General features: G+C 32.6%; 2 protein-coding genes across 4 annotated transcripts; one reads left to right on the plus strand and one right to left on the minus strand.

Annotated features, from left to right (window-relative positions):
* Positions 1–322: 322 nt before the first annotated feature.
* Positions 323–2,876, plus strand: LOC130936561 (uncharacterized). 3 transcript variants are annotated; one of them, XM_057866648.1, is made up of 5 exons: positions 323–388; positions 506–1,198; positions 1,521–1,754; positions 1,990–2,081; positions 2,249–2,876. In XM_057866648.1, exons 2-5 carry the CDS (start codon positions 539–541, stop codon positions 2,874–2,876), a joined length of 1,614 nt encoding a protein of 537 aa, XP_057722631.1. In that variant the 5' UTR covers positions 323–388; positions 506–538. The 3 variants fall into 3 exon arrangements, with proteins under 3 accessions (XP_057722631.1, XP_057722633.1, XP_057722632.1); XM_057866650.1 differs by lacking the exon at positions 323–388 and having other exon boundaries at positions 536–634; positions 743–1,198; XM_057866649.1 differs by lacking the exon at positions 323–388 and having other exon boundaries at positions 539–700; positions 773–1,198.
* A 262-nt stretch (positions 2,877–3,138) lies between these two features.
* LOC130936563 (uncharacterized) lies at positions 3,139–5,062 on the minus strand. The gene is made up of 3 exons (XM_057866651.1): positions 4,713–5,062; positions 4,043–4,624; positions 3,139–3,954 (listed from the first exon to the last, which is right to left on the minus strand). The coding sequence occupies exons 1-3, from the start codon at positions 4,800–4,802 to the stop codon at positions 3,679–3,681; spliced, it is 948 nt and encodes a 315-aa protein (XP_057722634.1). The 5' UTR covers positions 4,803–5,062; the 3' UTR covers positions 3,139–3,678.
* Between the last annotated feature and the right edge of the window lie 8,919 nt (positions 5,063–13,981).

A 13,981-nucleotide genomic window follows, 5' to 3' on the forward strand; every position in this document is an offset into this window, starting at 1 on the left:
TACATTTCCTCTAACTTAAAAACGAAACATGACCGTATTGATCCCCACCGGCCACCAAAATAGTATTCTTTCTTTCTTTCATTTATAATAAAGTTGCTGATTTGTCATTGAGTCTCACAGAATGTTTGAGTTTTGATGATAATGATGATAATAAGAAGTCCCTTCCCTTTGAAGCCAAGAGAATTTGATGGTTACGTGACTGACATGCAAAGCTTTGGACATTGTTGGTTAAGGTAAGGCACTTGAGACTTGAGAGAGAGGAATATTCCGTTCTGTTTTGGAAGCCAACCAACTAGGTTGTTATCTCTGCACTCTGCACCCATTTTCCTCTTAGGTTGCATTCTCACTTTTACTTTTATTCTCCTCCTACTCTCACTCACGCTCCCAGGTAATACAATGCTTTTCTTATTTTAGTTCCAAGCAATTCATATTGTTGCTTAGTTCTCATATTTTTTAACACAAACTATAATGAATCAATCAGATTTTTCTACTTTCATCAAATTAGTCAGGCCAAGAATTAGAAGAAAGGGGAAGAAGAATGGCATCCCTCATACCGGGAGTACTTCTCAAACTTCTCCAAAGTATGAATTCCAACGTAAAAGTTGGCAGCGAACACCGCTCCTTCCTTCTGCAGGTGATCAGCATTGTCCCTGCCTTATCAGGCTCGGAATTGTGGCCAAACCAAGGTTTCTTCATAAAAGTATCTGACTCTTCTCATTCTACCTACGTTTCTCTCTCAAAGGAGGACAATGAGCTTATCTTGAACAATCAGTTGCAGCTTGGACAATTCTTTTATGTGGATAGAATTGAAGCCGGTACTCCGGTCCCCATTCTTGTCGGGGTTAGACCAGTTCCAGGCCGGCACAGTTTCGAAGGCAAACCCAAGGATTTGATGCAGATGTTAGAAGTGTCAGAGCGTCCAGCGCATCCTGATAACATTGGAGTTAATGCCCCCAAATCCCTGGACTTAGATGCCAAAGAGAATCCAAGTTCAAGGCACAAGATAATAATTAAAGAGGAAAAAGCTGGTGTTGCATCCAGGTACATGCAGGGGGTACTAAATCCAAACTCAAAGGTGAATGTCCCAGATAACAATAACAATAATAATGTCGAAAGCAAAGGAAATTATTTAGAGACTAGTACAGATGGTAAGAAGGTTGGATCCGCAAAAGGAAAGCAACAAGAGACTAAAGGTCAGGTATGATTTGCACAGGATTTCTATTTTTTGAAGGCTCAATCATGTGGGGTGCAGAACTCAACCTCTTCCATGTAGCTATGGAACGGTTAAGCAAGAAATTTCTTTATCAATAATTTAATAAAGTAATGCAGCACACCCCAAAGAAAGATATTCATTGAAAGAAATCATGTTGCACTGCCATGTTTTGGTAAAATTCATGAAGTGGAAAATTATTGCGTTTGCAGATTACATTCTGTTGCAATAACACAAAAAATCAGTTTAATGTTGGTATTCTTTGCTAAAGAAGACAATATAGTGAGAATCATTGGTTTTAGCATTGCAGTTACACTCAAGGACTCCAACTCAACTTGAAGAACTTTCACCAAGGCATTATGTTGCTCAATCTAACACCCAGGAGAATGCTACAGCACCTTCGAAGCGCACTTCTACCAGATGCAATTTTATTAAACAGGAAAATATGAACACGAATCTTTTTCCCAGCAATAAAGATAAAATTAATAACATTGAGGCTATTCCATGGTCCTCTTTGCCAGCCAAACTGTTTAGGCCTGGAAAGGTGCATTACTTTCCCTCACTTTCAGTATATCTTATTCTCTATAACCACTTACGACTTTGCTATATTTGAGTGTTATTGATATGTCACCCCATGTCCCTAAATTAAAGATCTTTATCTTCTTTATAAAGCAATGCTATCTGAAAACCTGTGTTTATAAGATTAACATGGTTCTTTTCTTAGCAATCATATACAAACCTAACTTCCCCGCTTTTCCACTTTATCTTCATTTGTTAAGGGAATTCTTAGAAGGAAACACCTGGCCTCTCAGGTTGTAGTGGAAGCTCAAAAAGAAGCATCTGCAGCAGCAACGTTAATCAAGTGCCTAAGGTATGTGAAATTTGTATCCAATATTCCCCCACACATTAGTCGCATTAATGGTTAATCATTCATGGAATCAACACATTCTCATCAGTTGCTTTGGAAAAAAAGTGAGCTCAACAACTCCATTTGCAGTTTTCTAAATTTTAGTTCTTACCTCATTCTTTCCTTTTCAGTACTTTTGCCAATATCTGCTCCTCTGCAGCAGCAGAGAACCCCCACATCATAATGAACAAGTTCTTTGCTCTCCAGCAGCTCGTGGACCAGCCGATCGGCACAACTAAGTCGAAAGATAAATCACTTCAGCTGTATAAAATTCCACCTCCTGCAGAAAAGGACGACAAACCTGGAAAAAAGACAGATTTAGCATCTGGTAAAAGCACATCAAAGTCTTCAAAACCCTTAATCGAATTAACAGCGAGTGAGAAACAAGAATGGGCCAAAGGGGATAGTATGAAAGAGATAAATGATCTGAGAGAGGTGTTGTTGAATGAAACAAGATCATGGTTTCTGAAGTACTTGGAAAAGACATTGGATGCCGGGTTCTCTATGCGCTCCGATCCCCAGGCGAAGGGCAAGGAGAGCAAGTATATCACAGGGAAGCAGATGGAGTTGGCCAACCATATAGCTCTCACATTATCCAATCTTAAGCATGCAAACGAATGGCTGGACAAACTTAGAAGCAGTTTAAGCTCAGAGAGCGATGCGTTGGTGGAGACTGTTGACAGATTGAAACAGAAAGTTTATTCTTGTTTGCTTGTACATGTTGACTCTGCTGCACTGGCTTTAGAGAACCGAGCATGATTGCTGTGCATGAACATGTTTTACAGTAGTGCAGTGTAGCTCCAACAATGCTATTTATTATATTTTAAATTATAATGTGATATATGTGGCTAAACTAATAAGTGACTGAATTGCCTATTAATGAGAGTACAAAAAAAAAGTCTTTTAGGCTGTGTTGTTTTCGGGAACAGGACAGGACAAGCCACGAAGAACAGGATAAGAGCCCAGAAGTGTCCTGTGTCTGTAAACAAACGCAGTCTTAAAGAACTCGTTTTGTTCTTGTGCTAGTGAAGTTTGACAGCCAACATTAAGGTGAGTCAAATACTCTCTTTTTGAAAAGTAAGGTCTACCAAGCCACCTTTGCTTTAAAGAGAGAAGGTTACTTCAAATAAAACTAAAAAGTGATTAAATATCGCAGTTGCCTTTACATACTTTTCATTGTCTTACAGTGTGTAGTTGGAACTGAAAAGAGAATATACTAAGAATATCTTCTGTGCACATAATCCTTTCCTTGAATCGTTTTCAATCTCTCAACTGCCGGATATTAGCTTAGCTTCTTTTGAGAAAGGAAAATCAGGGAAGTAACACAAGTAAGATGGTAGATAGAGAATACAGAATTAAAACGGAAAATAAATAGACCACCTTTGGATGCACTGAGAAACTAGAAGAATAGTTAGTTTATATTAGTTTAGCATGTAACACCACGTTAAAACCGCATTTCCATCCATTGGATATATATTGACATATAGCAACTACTTCTTGTTGGCAAAAGCATATAGCATAGTGATTGGTAACTCGTAGAGACAGGAACATGTATGTAATACTAAAACTGTCTAAAAGTAAGATTCAATCGACCGGGGCGTAGATTAGTTTGTTGAAGCAAGGGGTTGGGGGCAGTATTTTGATGAATAGCAGAGACGCCATGAAATACATTTCTAGACTTGCCACCAAAAATTAAAACATCCCCTGAATGGAGCTCAAGCTTTTGTGCCTTGTCCACGTCCCTGCTGTCGCCATACAGAAAGTCTGCAGAGTCTCCAATTGAGAAGGATACCACTGGCAGGCCTTGTCGGAGACTCTCTTGGCTTTCATCCTTGTCCTGCCACAAGCGAATATATTCCAACACTAAATTGCTATTACTAAAATTATTTATTAAGCTAGCAAGAGTCATAGATAAAGGTATCTACCTGGTGAAGACCGAGGCGGCCGCTTTGGGAGTAAAAATTGACAATGCAAATGTCGGGTTCGATGGGGGGAAGTGTCTGGGCTTGGGCGATTGCGTCACGAACCAAGCGATGGAAGTCGGGGGGAATTTGGGGAGGTTTATCTCCATCGGAAGGGCGGTAGTCTGTGTACTGACTGGAGAGTGGGTCCCAGTGTCTGCCGAGGCACATCATTTTTAAATGGAGCTTAGTCCCTTCCCCATCCACATCTCCATAGCCAGGCTGGTAGAACCCTCCAGAGCCCATCCCTAACTCCCTGCATATCTTGACTATACTCACCTGATCGGACAGTGAGATATAGGACTTCAAAAGGATCATGCCGGGCCTTACCACTTGAGGAGGAGAAGGACCTCCTCCTTGTTTGCGTCTTTCTCGGTTGGTTTCCAGCAGTGATGGTTTCAAAACAACAGTTGCTGCAGGAGAGGGGCGGGGGCAAATATCGAAAGGATCATGTGAGTGAGGCTGAGGCATCTTCATATTCTTATCATCATCCACTGAAGAGCATGTTTTTCTTCCCTGCTGCTCGCTGGCGCCACATGCAGCAACCTAATCAATTATCAACAGAACATAATTAATCTGCTTCGAATTAGATTCGATTCCAATAGAAATTAGAAACGACCAGAATTTGCATTACCCTTGCCGGTTGGGAAGGATTGGATGGCAATGGCGTACTGGGAGACCAACCACGGCCTCTGCGGTACATTGCGGACTTTTCATTCTTCATTCTTCGAGTCTCAACTGATAAGTGATAACTGCTCTGCTTTTATTCTCTCTTATCTGTACAGCTGTACTCGTCTCTCTCTTCTCTTCGCTTCGCTTCGCTTCTCTTCTCTTAACCACGCTGCATAGGGACTATCAAATAGCAATTGATGGTCATTCCCACTTCCAACTTCCAAGGCTCACTACGGAACTCAATCCGTAAATCAATCTGATTAACTAGAAATTCGAGATTAAAGCCTATAGTACAAACTGCAAAGTGCCTCATGATACAAATTACAAAGTGCATTCACATAATCACATGGCCTTTCAGTGACCTTGCCCAACCACTAAGCCCATCAGTGTTTCGTTTGTGTATTGACAAAAGTTCAATATCCACCATTATAGAATAGAAGTAATTTTATAGAATTAATTTTAGATGAGAATGAATTTATGTTAATATAATTTATATTTAGTAATTTTATATTAAAATTAATTTTAATAAAATAAATATTATTCAAATAATATTAATTAAAATTATTTTAGATAAATAATTATTAAAAATATATATTATTAAACTATAATATTATTTTTTAAATATATTTAATTTTTATATTATTTAGTATGTTTTTGATATAATATTTTACTATAATATTATTAGTATTTTTTTTAATATGCTATAATTTTTACTATTATTATTATTTATAGTTAATATTTTTTTTAATTTATTCTATCTAATAAAATCAATAAATTATATTATAAAAAGATAATAATATATATAATACATAAAAATTATAATTATAAAAATATACAATATCAAATAAAAAATTAACAAAAGATAAAAATAATAAATAAAAAAACCAACTCATATAAAAATAATAAAAATTTTATAAATAAAACAATAACACATATGAATAGTAGAATTGGTAAAAGGGAATTAAAAAAATACACAAGTTAATTACAGGAAAACGCAAAAGCAAAGATTTGTTGGTTATTGCGTGTATAATGAAAAAAAATAACAAAACCAAAAAATTAAAGCGTTCAAAAAATTTGACCATATTTTTTATCCTTCAAACACATCCTAATTAATAAAAATAAAAACATTGCCGAACAGACATAATTAAATGAGAAAATTTTTGCTTCTATTTAACTTGGTATTAAATCAACATTTTTTAATGTTTTATTTTACTAAAAACATTGACACTATAATATTTTCATACAAACTTAAATCTAAATCTTTTATTAAAATATTTTTTAATCAAAATTTTAATTTTTTAACTAACATCCATAAATTTTTTAAATTATTTTTTATTTTAAATCTTAAATTTTAATCCTACCTTTTAAAACTTTAAAAGTTATGGATTAAAAACATAATTTTATAAAAAATAATGAATGATATTAACTAATTAAAAATTGATTCATATACTTATTATAAAAGATAATATTAACATTATTTTACTAATATATTGGGCATATATAGATTTCTTTTAGTAATTTTGTGAATAATATGGTCCTGCTGCAAAATGATTCCGCAGTGTTAAAAATCTTTGAATTACGAATATTTTATTGAGTTATCATATTAATGTGTCGGACATATTTTGAACATAATATTTATCGATATTAATTTAATATGCGTATTTGTTGTATTCAACTGTATTTTAATAAAAATTAAAAAGATTTTCGCCAAATATATTTGAACACTTATAAACACCATCAGTCTATCACGTATCAATATATCCAACCTTATTCTTAATCTATATTCTTGAAATGAATATAAAAATAATATATATTATTATTTATTAAAATAAAAAATATTGTAAATATTTTATAACATTAAAAATATATATTAAAAATAATTAAAAATTTAATGTATATTTTAATATTAATAAATTAAAATATAAAAATATTATTATAATTTATTTATAAAATATTTTATATATATATATTTGTATCTTATAAAATTTTAAATTCAGTGTGTCTATATATCCCATGTCATAATACCGTGTCCATGTCAATAGTGTATGTGCATCATAACTTAAAATTGAGGAGGTTTCAGCCAACTATTGTAAGAATTCTTTTTTTTTTTTTTGATAAACCTGATGGGTAAGTTATGATTAAGAAGATAACAAAATTTAATTGTGTTGTAATTTTAAGATAGGATTAGATTTTTTTTTTAGAAAAATATTTGTCCTTACAAAAAATTATTATATAGAATTGATAGCAATATTCTTCCAAAATACAATAAATTTTTTAAATTTTTTACTTAGCAATAATAAAAAAAATTCATTCTCTTGAACAAAAAAATTTTTTGCTGAAAAAATATTTTATTTTTCTAACTATATATAATGGGAAAGTATACATATATATGTGTTGTATGTAACCTTGTAACATAAGTCACGTGTTAGAACAAATAATTTTATAATTCAGATCATCCATAATAAATTATCAAAAATATATATCATAGTGCGAAAGTATATTTATATTCATAAAAGTGATTGAAGAGATGTCTCGGTCTTCTTCAATCAAAACCTTTTATATTCCTGATAGAACTGAATTATAACTCTTCTAATGAAAAAAAGAATGACAGTGACGGGTTTGGCGTGTTAGGGATCAAAACTATGAAGTCACTATTTATATTTGAGCGTGTCACCTATTAATCTCTAAAGTTCAAATAAAATAGTATTTCTTGTTTTATTCTCATTTAGTTTCAAATAAAAAATAATCATGACTTATTCAATTTAGCATTTATGATAATAAATGAGATCACCGTTATATAAGTTATTTATTATCAAATAGATTAATTTGTAATTATAACTGATATATGTATTATCCATAAATAGGTTAGAAAATTAATCATTTTCTAACAATCTCCCATCTGAGTTATGCATATATACTTTACTGAGATAATCGTATCTTATAAACTTTATGCGCGTATCTGAATGTTATTTTTCTAATTATTTTAACAATCTGGGCGTCTTATATATTAGTTATAGAATTAATACAGCTCTTATCACATTAGTATCGTGACAAAACCACAATAATCACTACTAATATACTTAACGACATAGATCAAATTTGAATGAGTAATATAAAAATTACATGCCAAGTGATTTCGTGCATGTCTATTTCCAGTTGGTCAAACCTTAAAACTTTATTGAGATCAAGATAAAACAAAATATTGCAAAATAAATGCTGCACATAACATGAAATAAATTATCAACTTAATTCTACAGAAAGATTTTAATATATGTCATAAGACATTATGAAATAAACACCCACTAAACCAAGACACCATATATATTGACACCCATCCGAATAGTGTGCTCATGAAAGACTTTAGGGGGTTAATTCGTCTGCTAGCATATATTCTGTCCCTATATATTTTATGAAAATCTGTTTTTCTTAAACTTTCTTCTTGATAACTAAGAATTTGATGTCTATATGCTTCGATTTTGTTGAGCGCTTATTATTGTTAAAGTATAGTACTGCTAACTTATTGTCACAAAATATTTTCAATGGTCCTTCAATGTCATCTACTATACGAAATTCAATGACAAAATTTTGCAACCATATGTATGTTTGGATTCCTCAAAGCAAGTAATGTACTCTGCCTTCATTATTGAAGAAGTTACAAGAGTCTATTTGTTAGACTTCCATGCAATAGCTCCTCCAGCCAACATGAAGACACAGCATAAAGTAGAGCGTCTATTATTATGGCATCCCGTAAAATCAGAATCAGAGTACCCAATGATCTCCAAATTTTCTTATCTACCATAAGTAAGCATGTAATCTCTTAATCTCATCAAATAGCGCATTATGCGTTTAATAGCTATCTAACGATCCATACCAGAATTGCTCAAGTATCTATTCTACACTCTCATTATAAATGATATATCAAGATGTGTACAAGTTTGAGTATACATTAAGCTCTCTACTACTGATGCATAAGGTGTATCATACATTGCAGTCTTCTCAAGATTATTTTTTGGGACATTGCTTGAGATTAAACTTGTCTCCTTTATTTATGAGTGTATACATTAGTCTACAACTTTTCATTCTATATTTACTTAAAATATTTTTGATATAGTTCTTTTGTGATAATCCAAGAATACCATGAAAGCGATCTGTTATTATCTTAATTCCTTATATAAAAGAGGCATCACCAAGATCTTTTATTTCAAAGTTATTCAATAAAAATTGCTTAGTGTCATGCAATAAGTCTATATCGTTATTGACAAATAGAATGTCATCAATATATAAGACAAAAAATATGTATTTACTCCTACTAAATTTGCGATATACACATTCATCTATAATATTTATCACAAAATCATAAAAGGTAATGACTTGATGAAAACTTGTGATATCATTGATGAAAAACTTGTGTGAGATCATAGATGAATTTTTTCAACTTATAAACCATAGATTTTGAATCATCTAACACAAAATTTTTTTGTTGTACCATATACATTGTTTTATCAATATCACTATTGAAAAACGTTGTCTTTACATCCATCTAATGTAACTTCAAGTCAAAATGAGCTATTAGTGTCGTTATGGTTCTAAAAGAGTCTTTTGATGATACCGGAGAGAAAGTCTCTTTATAGTTCATGCCTTCCTTTTGAGTAAAGTCTTTACCAATTAAACGAGCTTTATATCTTTCTGATATTACCTTTATAATCCCTTTTGGTTTTAAATATCTATTTACAATCAATTGATTTCACACCTTTAGATAATTATACGAGATCCCAAACGTCATTATCTTTCATAGACTTTATCTCTTCTTTTATAGCATTGATCCACTTTTCAGAGTTAGAACTTTGGGCTTGTTTGGGTGCTATTTTCGAAAAATATCTTTTTTCAAATGATATTTTCTTAAAAGATCTTTTACAAAAGTGAAAGTGATTTTATATTTGGATATCTCATGTAAAAAGATATTTTTATCTATCAATTATGTTTGGGTAAAGTAAGATAAAAGTACCTTTTTATTCATTTATTATGTAAAAAACATCTTTTTTTAAAGAATAAAAGATCTTTTTAAAAAAAATATGTAAATTGTAGTTTCTCAAAAAAATATTTTTATATTTTTCTAATGCTTTTACTTTTACTATTAGAAATTTGTTAAACACATTAAAAAATATAAACTATCTTTTTTCATTGAAAAAATCTTTTTTATCGATTTAATGGCATCCAAATTATAGCTTGGTAAAAAATGATTGGGTCATTTTCTGTTAAACCAATGTCATCCTCGTGTTCTTGAAGATAGACTACATATTCATCCGAAATTTGAGTTCTCTTTTTTTTTTATTGGATATCCTTAATAACACTTCTTGGTTGTTGAGCTTGTTGCATGGGTTGGAGTTAAAGAGAATTCTCATTATTCTACTGTACCGTAGCAGTATTTTGAGCAACAATAATATTCTCATTGTTCTTTAGTATTGTAACTGAATCTACAATACGATTTTCATTGTGCTCTTGTACTGTAACTATATTTTAAATAACAATAGATATGAAAACCTGATTATTATCAGTTACATAATTCTCATCAAAAGCAGCATTCCTAATATTTCATTTTTCAAAATTTAACATCTTCAAAAAATCTCGCATTTTCTGTTTCAAAAATAGACTTTGATGCAAGATTGTAATACTTGTACCCCGTGATCGCTTAGCGTAATCAACAAAGTAGCAACTAATTGTTCTTGAGTTCAATTTTTTTCCATGTGACCTATAAAGTCGCGCTTTAGCTAGACATCTCTTAATGTATAAATGCTTTATATTGGATTTTTTTCCGATTCAAAATTTATAAGGAGTTTTATTAACTACTTTGTTTGGCACCCTATTAAAAATGTACGCTGCAATCTTTAAGGCTTCTCCCCAAAGTGATTCAGGAAAGAAAGAATGACTAATCATACTTCTCACTATATCCTTAAGAGTTTGACTCCTTCGCTCTGCAACACCGTGCATGCTAGGTTTGCCTGGCATGAAGTATTGTAGAATCAACAATGTAATAATAAAATCAATAAGTGTAAACTCTCATTTTTATCCATAAAAGTTTTAAACGCTGACAAATCTACCCACAAAAGAACGACATTGAAGTTGTACCCATGAAAGATCGGTTACTTACGACAAAACTATCCAAACCCTAAAAAACTACAAAAAAAAAAACTCAAATTACCCTTCTTTAACTTAACCTAACCCACCAAAATACCTAACCCTTTACCACCACTAAAATTCTTTCTCTCCAAATCTCATTTTTACCCATAAAAGTTTTAAACGCTGACAAATCTACCCACAAAAGAACGAAATTGAAGTTATACCCATGAAAGATGGGTTACTTACGACAAAACTATCCAAACCCTAAAAAACTACAAAAAAAAACCCAAATTACCCTTCTTTAACCTAACCTAACCCACCAAAATCCCTAACCCTTTACCACCACTAAAATTCTTTCTCTCCAAATCTCATCCACAACCGCAGCCATTGTCACCAAACTATTCGCATCATTTTCCAAGTTACAAGCTGAACCATTACCACATTCCCCTATTCTCACTTAGTCACTTGGCAACCGCTAACTCCCAGGCAAGTCTTTCCATCTCTGATCTCTGAACACAGGAGGACCATTCAAGTTTTACGCTGCTTAACCCTGAATCTCGCTGCCGCGGATAACAACCTCCGGGTGGTCTTCGCAGCCGGCGGCACCGGCAGCCACATGTACCTTGCATCGGCCATTGCGGATGAGCTCAAACTGGCCAACCCCACAACGGAGTTCCTCTTTGTTGGCACTACAAACAGCGTGCAAAGCACTGCAGTCCCTTCCTCAGGGTACAGCTTCGTCTCGGTTCCTTCGGTGAGGTTAATTCGCCCCTTCATCGCCCCTCACAACCACTTCTTCTTCCGTTATCGTTTGTTAAGATCCCTTATCTGTTGCTTTCACCATTTGCGTGATTTCGACTTCCATATCGTTGTTGGAACTGGCGGCTATGTCTCTTTTTCCGTTTGCCTTGCCACCAAGTTAAAAGGGATAAAACTTGTGATCCATGAACATAACTCTGCTCCTAGTTTGGCCAACTCTGTTTTTGCCGTTTGCTGATGCCATCTTTGTCGCTTTCAACTCAACTGCTGAGTTATGGTGAAGGTGGCACTGACGGTTGTGGATGAGATCTGGAAAAATTTTAGCAGTGGTAAAGGGTTAGGGTTTAGGGTGGGTTAGGTTAGGTTAAGAAGGAGTTTGGGATTTTTGGATAGTATTTTAGGGTTTGGATAATTTTGTCATATGGAACCCATTTTTCATTGGTACAACTTTAATTTTATTTTTCGTGGGTAAATTTGTTAGTGTTTAAAACTTTTATGAATAGAAATAGTATTATGGTAGTTTACTCAATCAATAAATCAGAAGCAGAATCGGAACTCTAGGAAAGAGCAGCGGCAGGGACCAACTGTGAGGATGCAAAGCGGCGACGAGGTCAGTAACAGTGGCAGAGCACGACGGCGACGAGGCATCCCTCTTCCTCTCCCTGGTTGTTCTTTTTCTCTTTGTTTCTTCGTGAGCTCCTTAACGGCGGCAAGGCGCGGACAGCGCCTCCTTCGTCCTCCTCTCTCAGTGCGTCACTGGCTCGCATCTCCTCTCTCCCTCACGAGCTCTCTCCCCCTCTACAGGTTCTGATTCCCGATGACAACAGCGGCTCCAAGCCTCGCCGGCATCGTCCCCCGTTTTTCGCTCTTCCTTTCTTTCCCTTCCCTGGCCCCTTCTTCTTCTTTCCTTCTCTGTGATTCCCTTTCTCTCTCTCATCCGTCGTCTTTCTCTCTTTTTTTTTTAATGTTATAAATTTTGTTGTTAGGGATAATTTGGTAATAAATTTTAAGATTTAAATAAAAATGACGCTTTTAAAACCAAGTTAAACTTTAGGACGATTTTGTGTGTAAAAAAAGGTTAGGGACGAACAAATTTTCGGCCTATACCTTAGGAACCAAAATTGTAATTAACCCTAAATAAATTAGGAGGGTGATATGAAGCTTTTAATGGATTGATAATATTATTTATCAAAAGATTCCACCTATATAAATATAAGGGTGATGCCGCTCTAATCAAGAATTTTAAGAGGTTTTATTCTCGTAAATATTCATAAAATCAAGATGAGTACAAGGTCATATAAATGCTTAAAATTATAGGCTCTTAAACTTAAAAGGTACAAATAATGTGTGTGATTTTTTTATACTAATATATAAAGTTTAGGTTTAATCAATTAAACACCTATTATTTTGTTAGAACTTTAAAAAATTTTATACTAAAAGAATATTTAATCTTAATGACACATTATTTATACATATATTTGAATGATATTTAAATTTTATAAATAGCAGGAGTTTAAAAAATATATACAAATTTAAAAAATTAATGTTAATAATATTATTATAAATATTATTAATATTAATTAAGTAAACGGTTAATTATTAACTATTTTATTTTGAGATACTTCAAATAATAACGGTTATATATGAACCATTATATTTGTTGGTTTGAAAAGTCATCAATCATAAAAGGTTGTAAATGTTTGAACTAATAATATATACATATAATTAGGTATTTAGGTGTTTAAATTCAAACTAATCAATTAATTTGGGTTTGATTGGATTTTATTTTTTATAAACTGTTGGATCAGATCGGATTTCGGATCTACTTTTCATAACCAATTAAATCCAATCAAAATCGCATAATGTGCTATAATATTATTATTTTATTATTATATTTATCATTATACTTATAACATGTTTAATTTGTTATATATTTTTATATTATTCATGTATTATTATTATTTAATAAATATTTTATGTTCAAAATATTATTTATTTATTCATTTTAACTAACCCATAATTTTATTTTTATTATTATGTTATTGTTGGTTTGTTAAGATATTGTTAAAACTTGTTATGTCCTTGTTAATTATTTAAAATTTAATGTTGAAACTTGTTATATGTATTTAATTTTTTTAATTTATAAAACGATAAATTCAATCTAATCCAAACCGCTTGAAATTGGATCGGATCAAATAAATTTAGTATTTAAATCAAATAAATTTTTTATTCAAAACCAATTTAAACCGCACCATAAACACTACTAAGTACAAGTACGGTGACAAAAGTTCACGAGGGATGGAGGCTCTTACTGTTGAAGGGGGCAGTAAGCCAGTGACCCTGCCTCCCAATTTT

The sequence above is a fragment of the Arachis stenosperma genome, chromosome 6, assembly GCF_014773155.1.
Source record: "Arachis stenosperma cultivar V10309 chromosome 6, arast.V10309.gnm1.PFL2, whole genome shotgun sequence".
Taxonomy (NCBI): domain Eukaryota; kingdom Viridiplantae; phylum Streptophyta; class Magnoliopsida; order Fabales; family Fabaceae; genus Arachis; species Arachis stenosperma.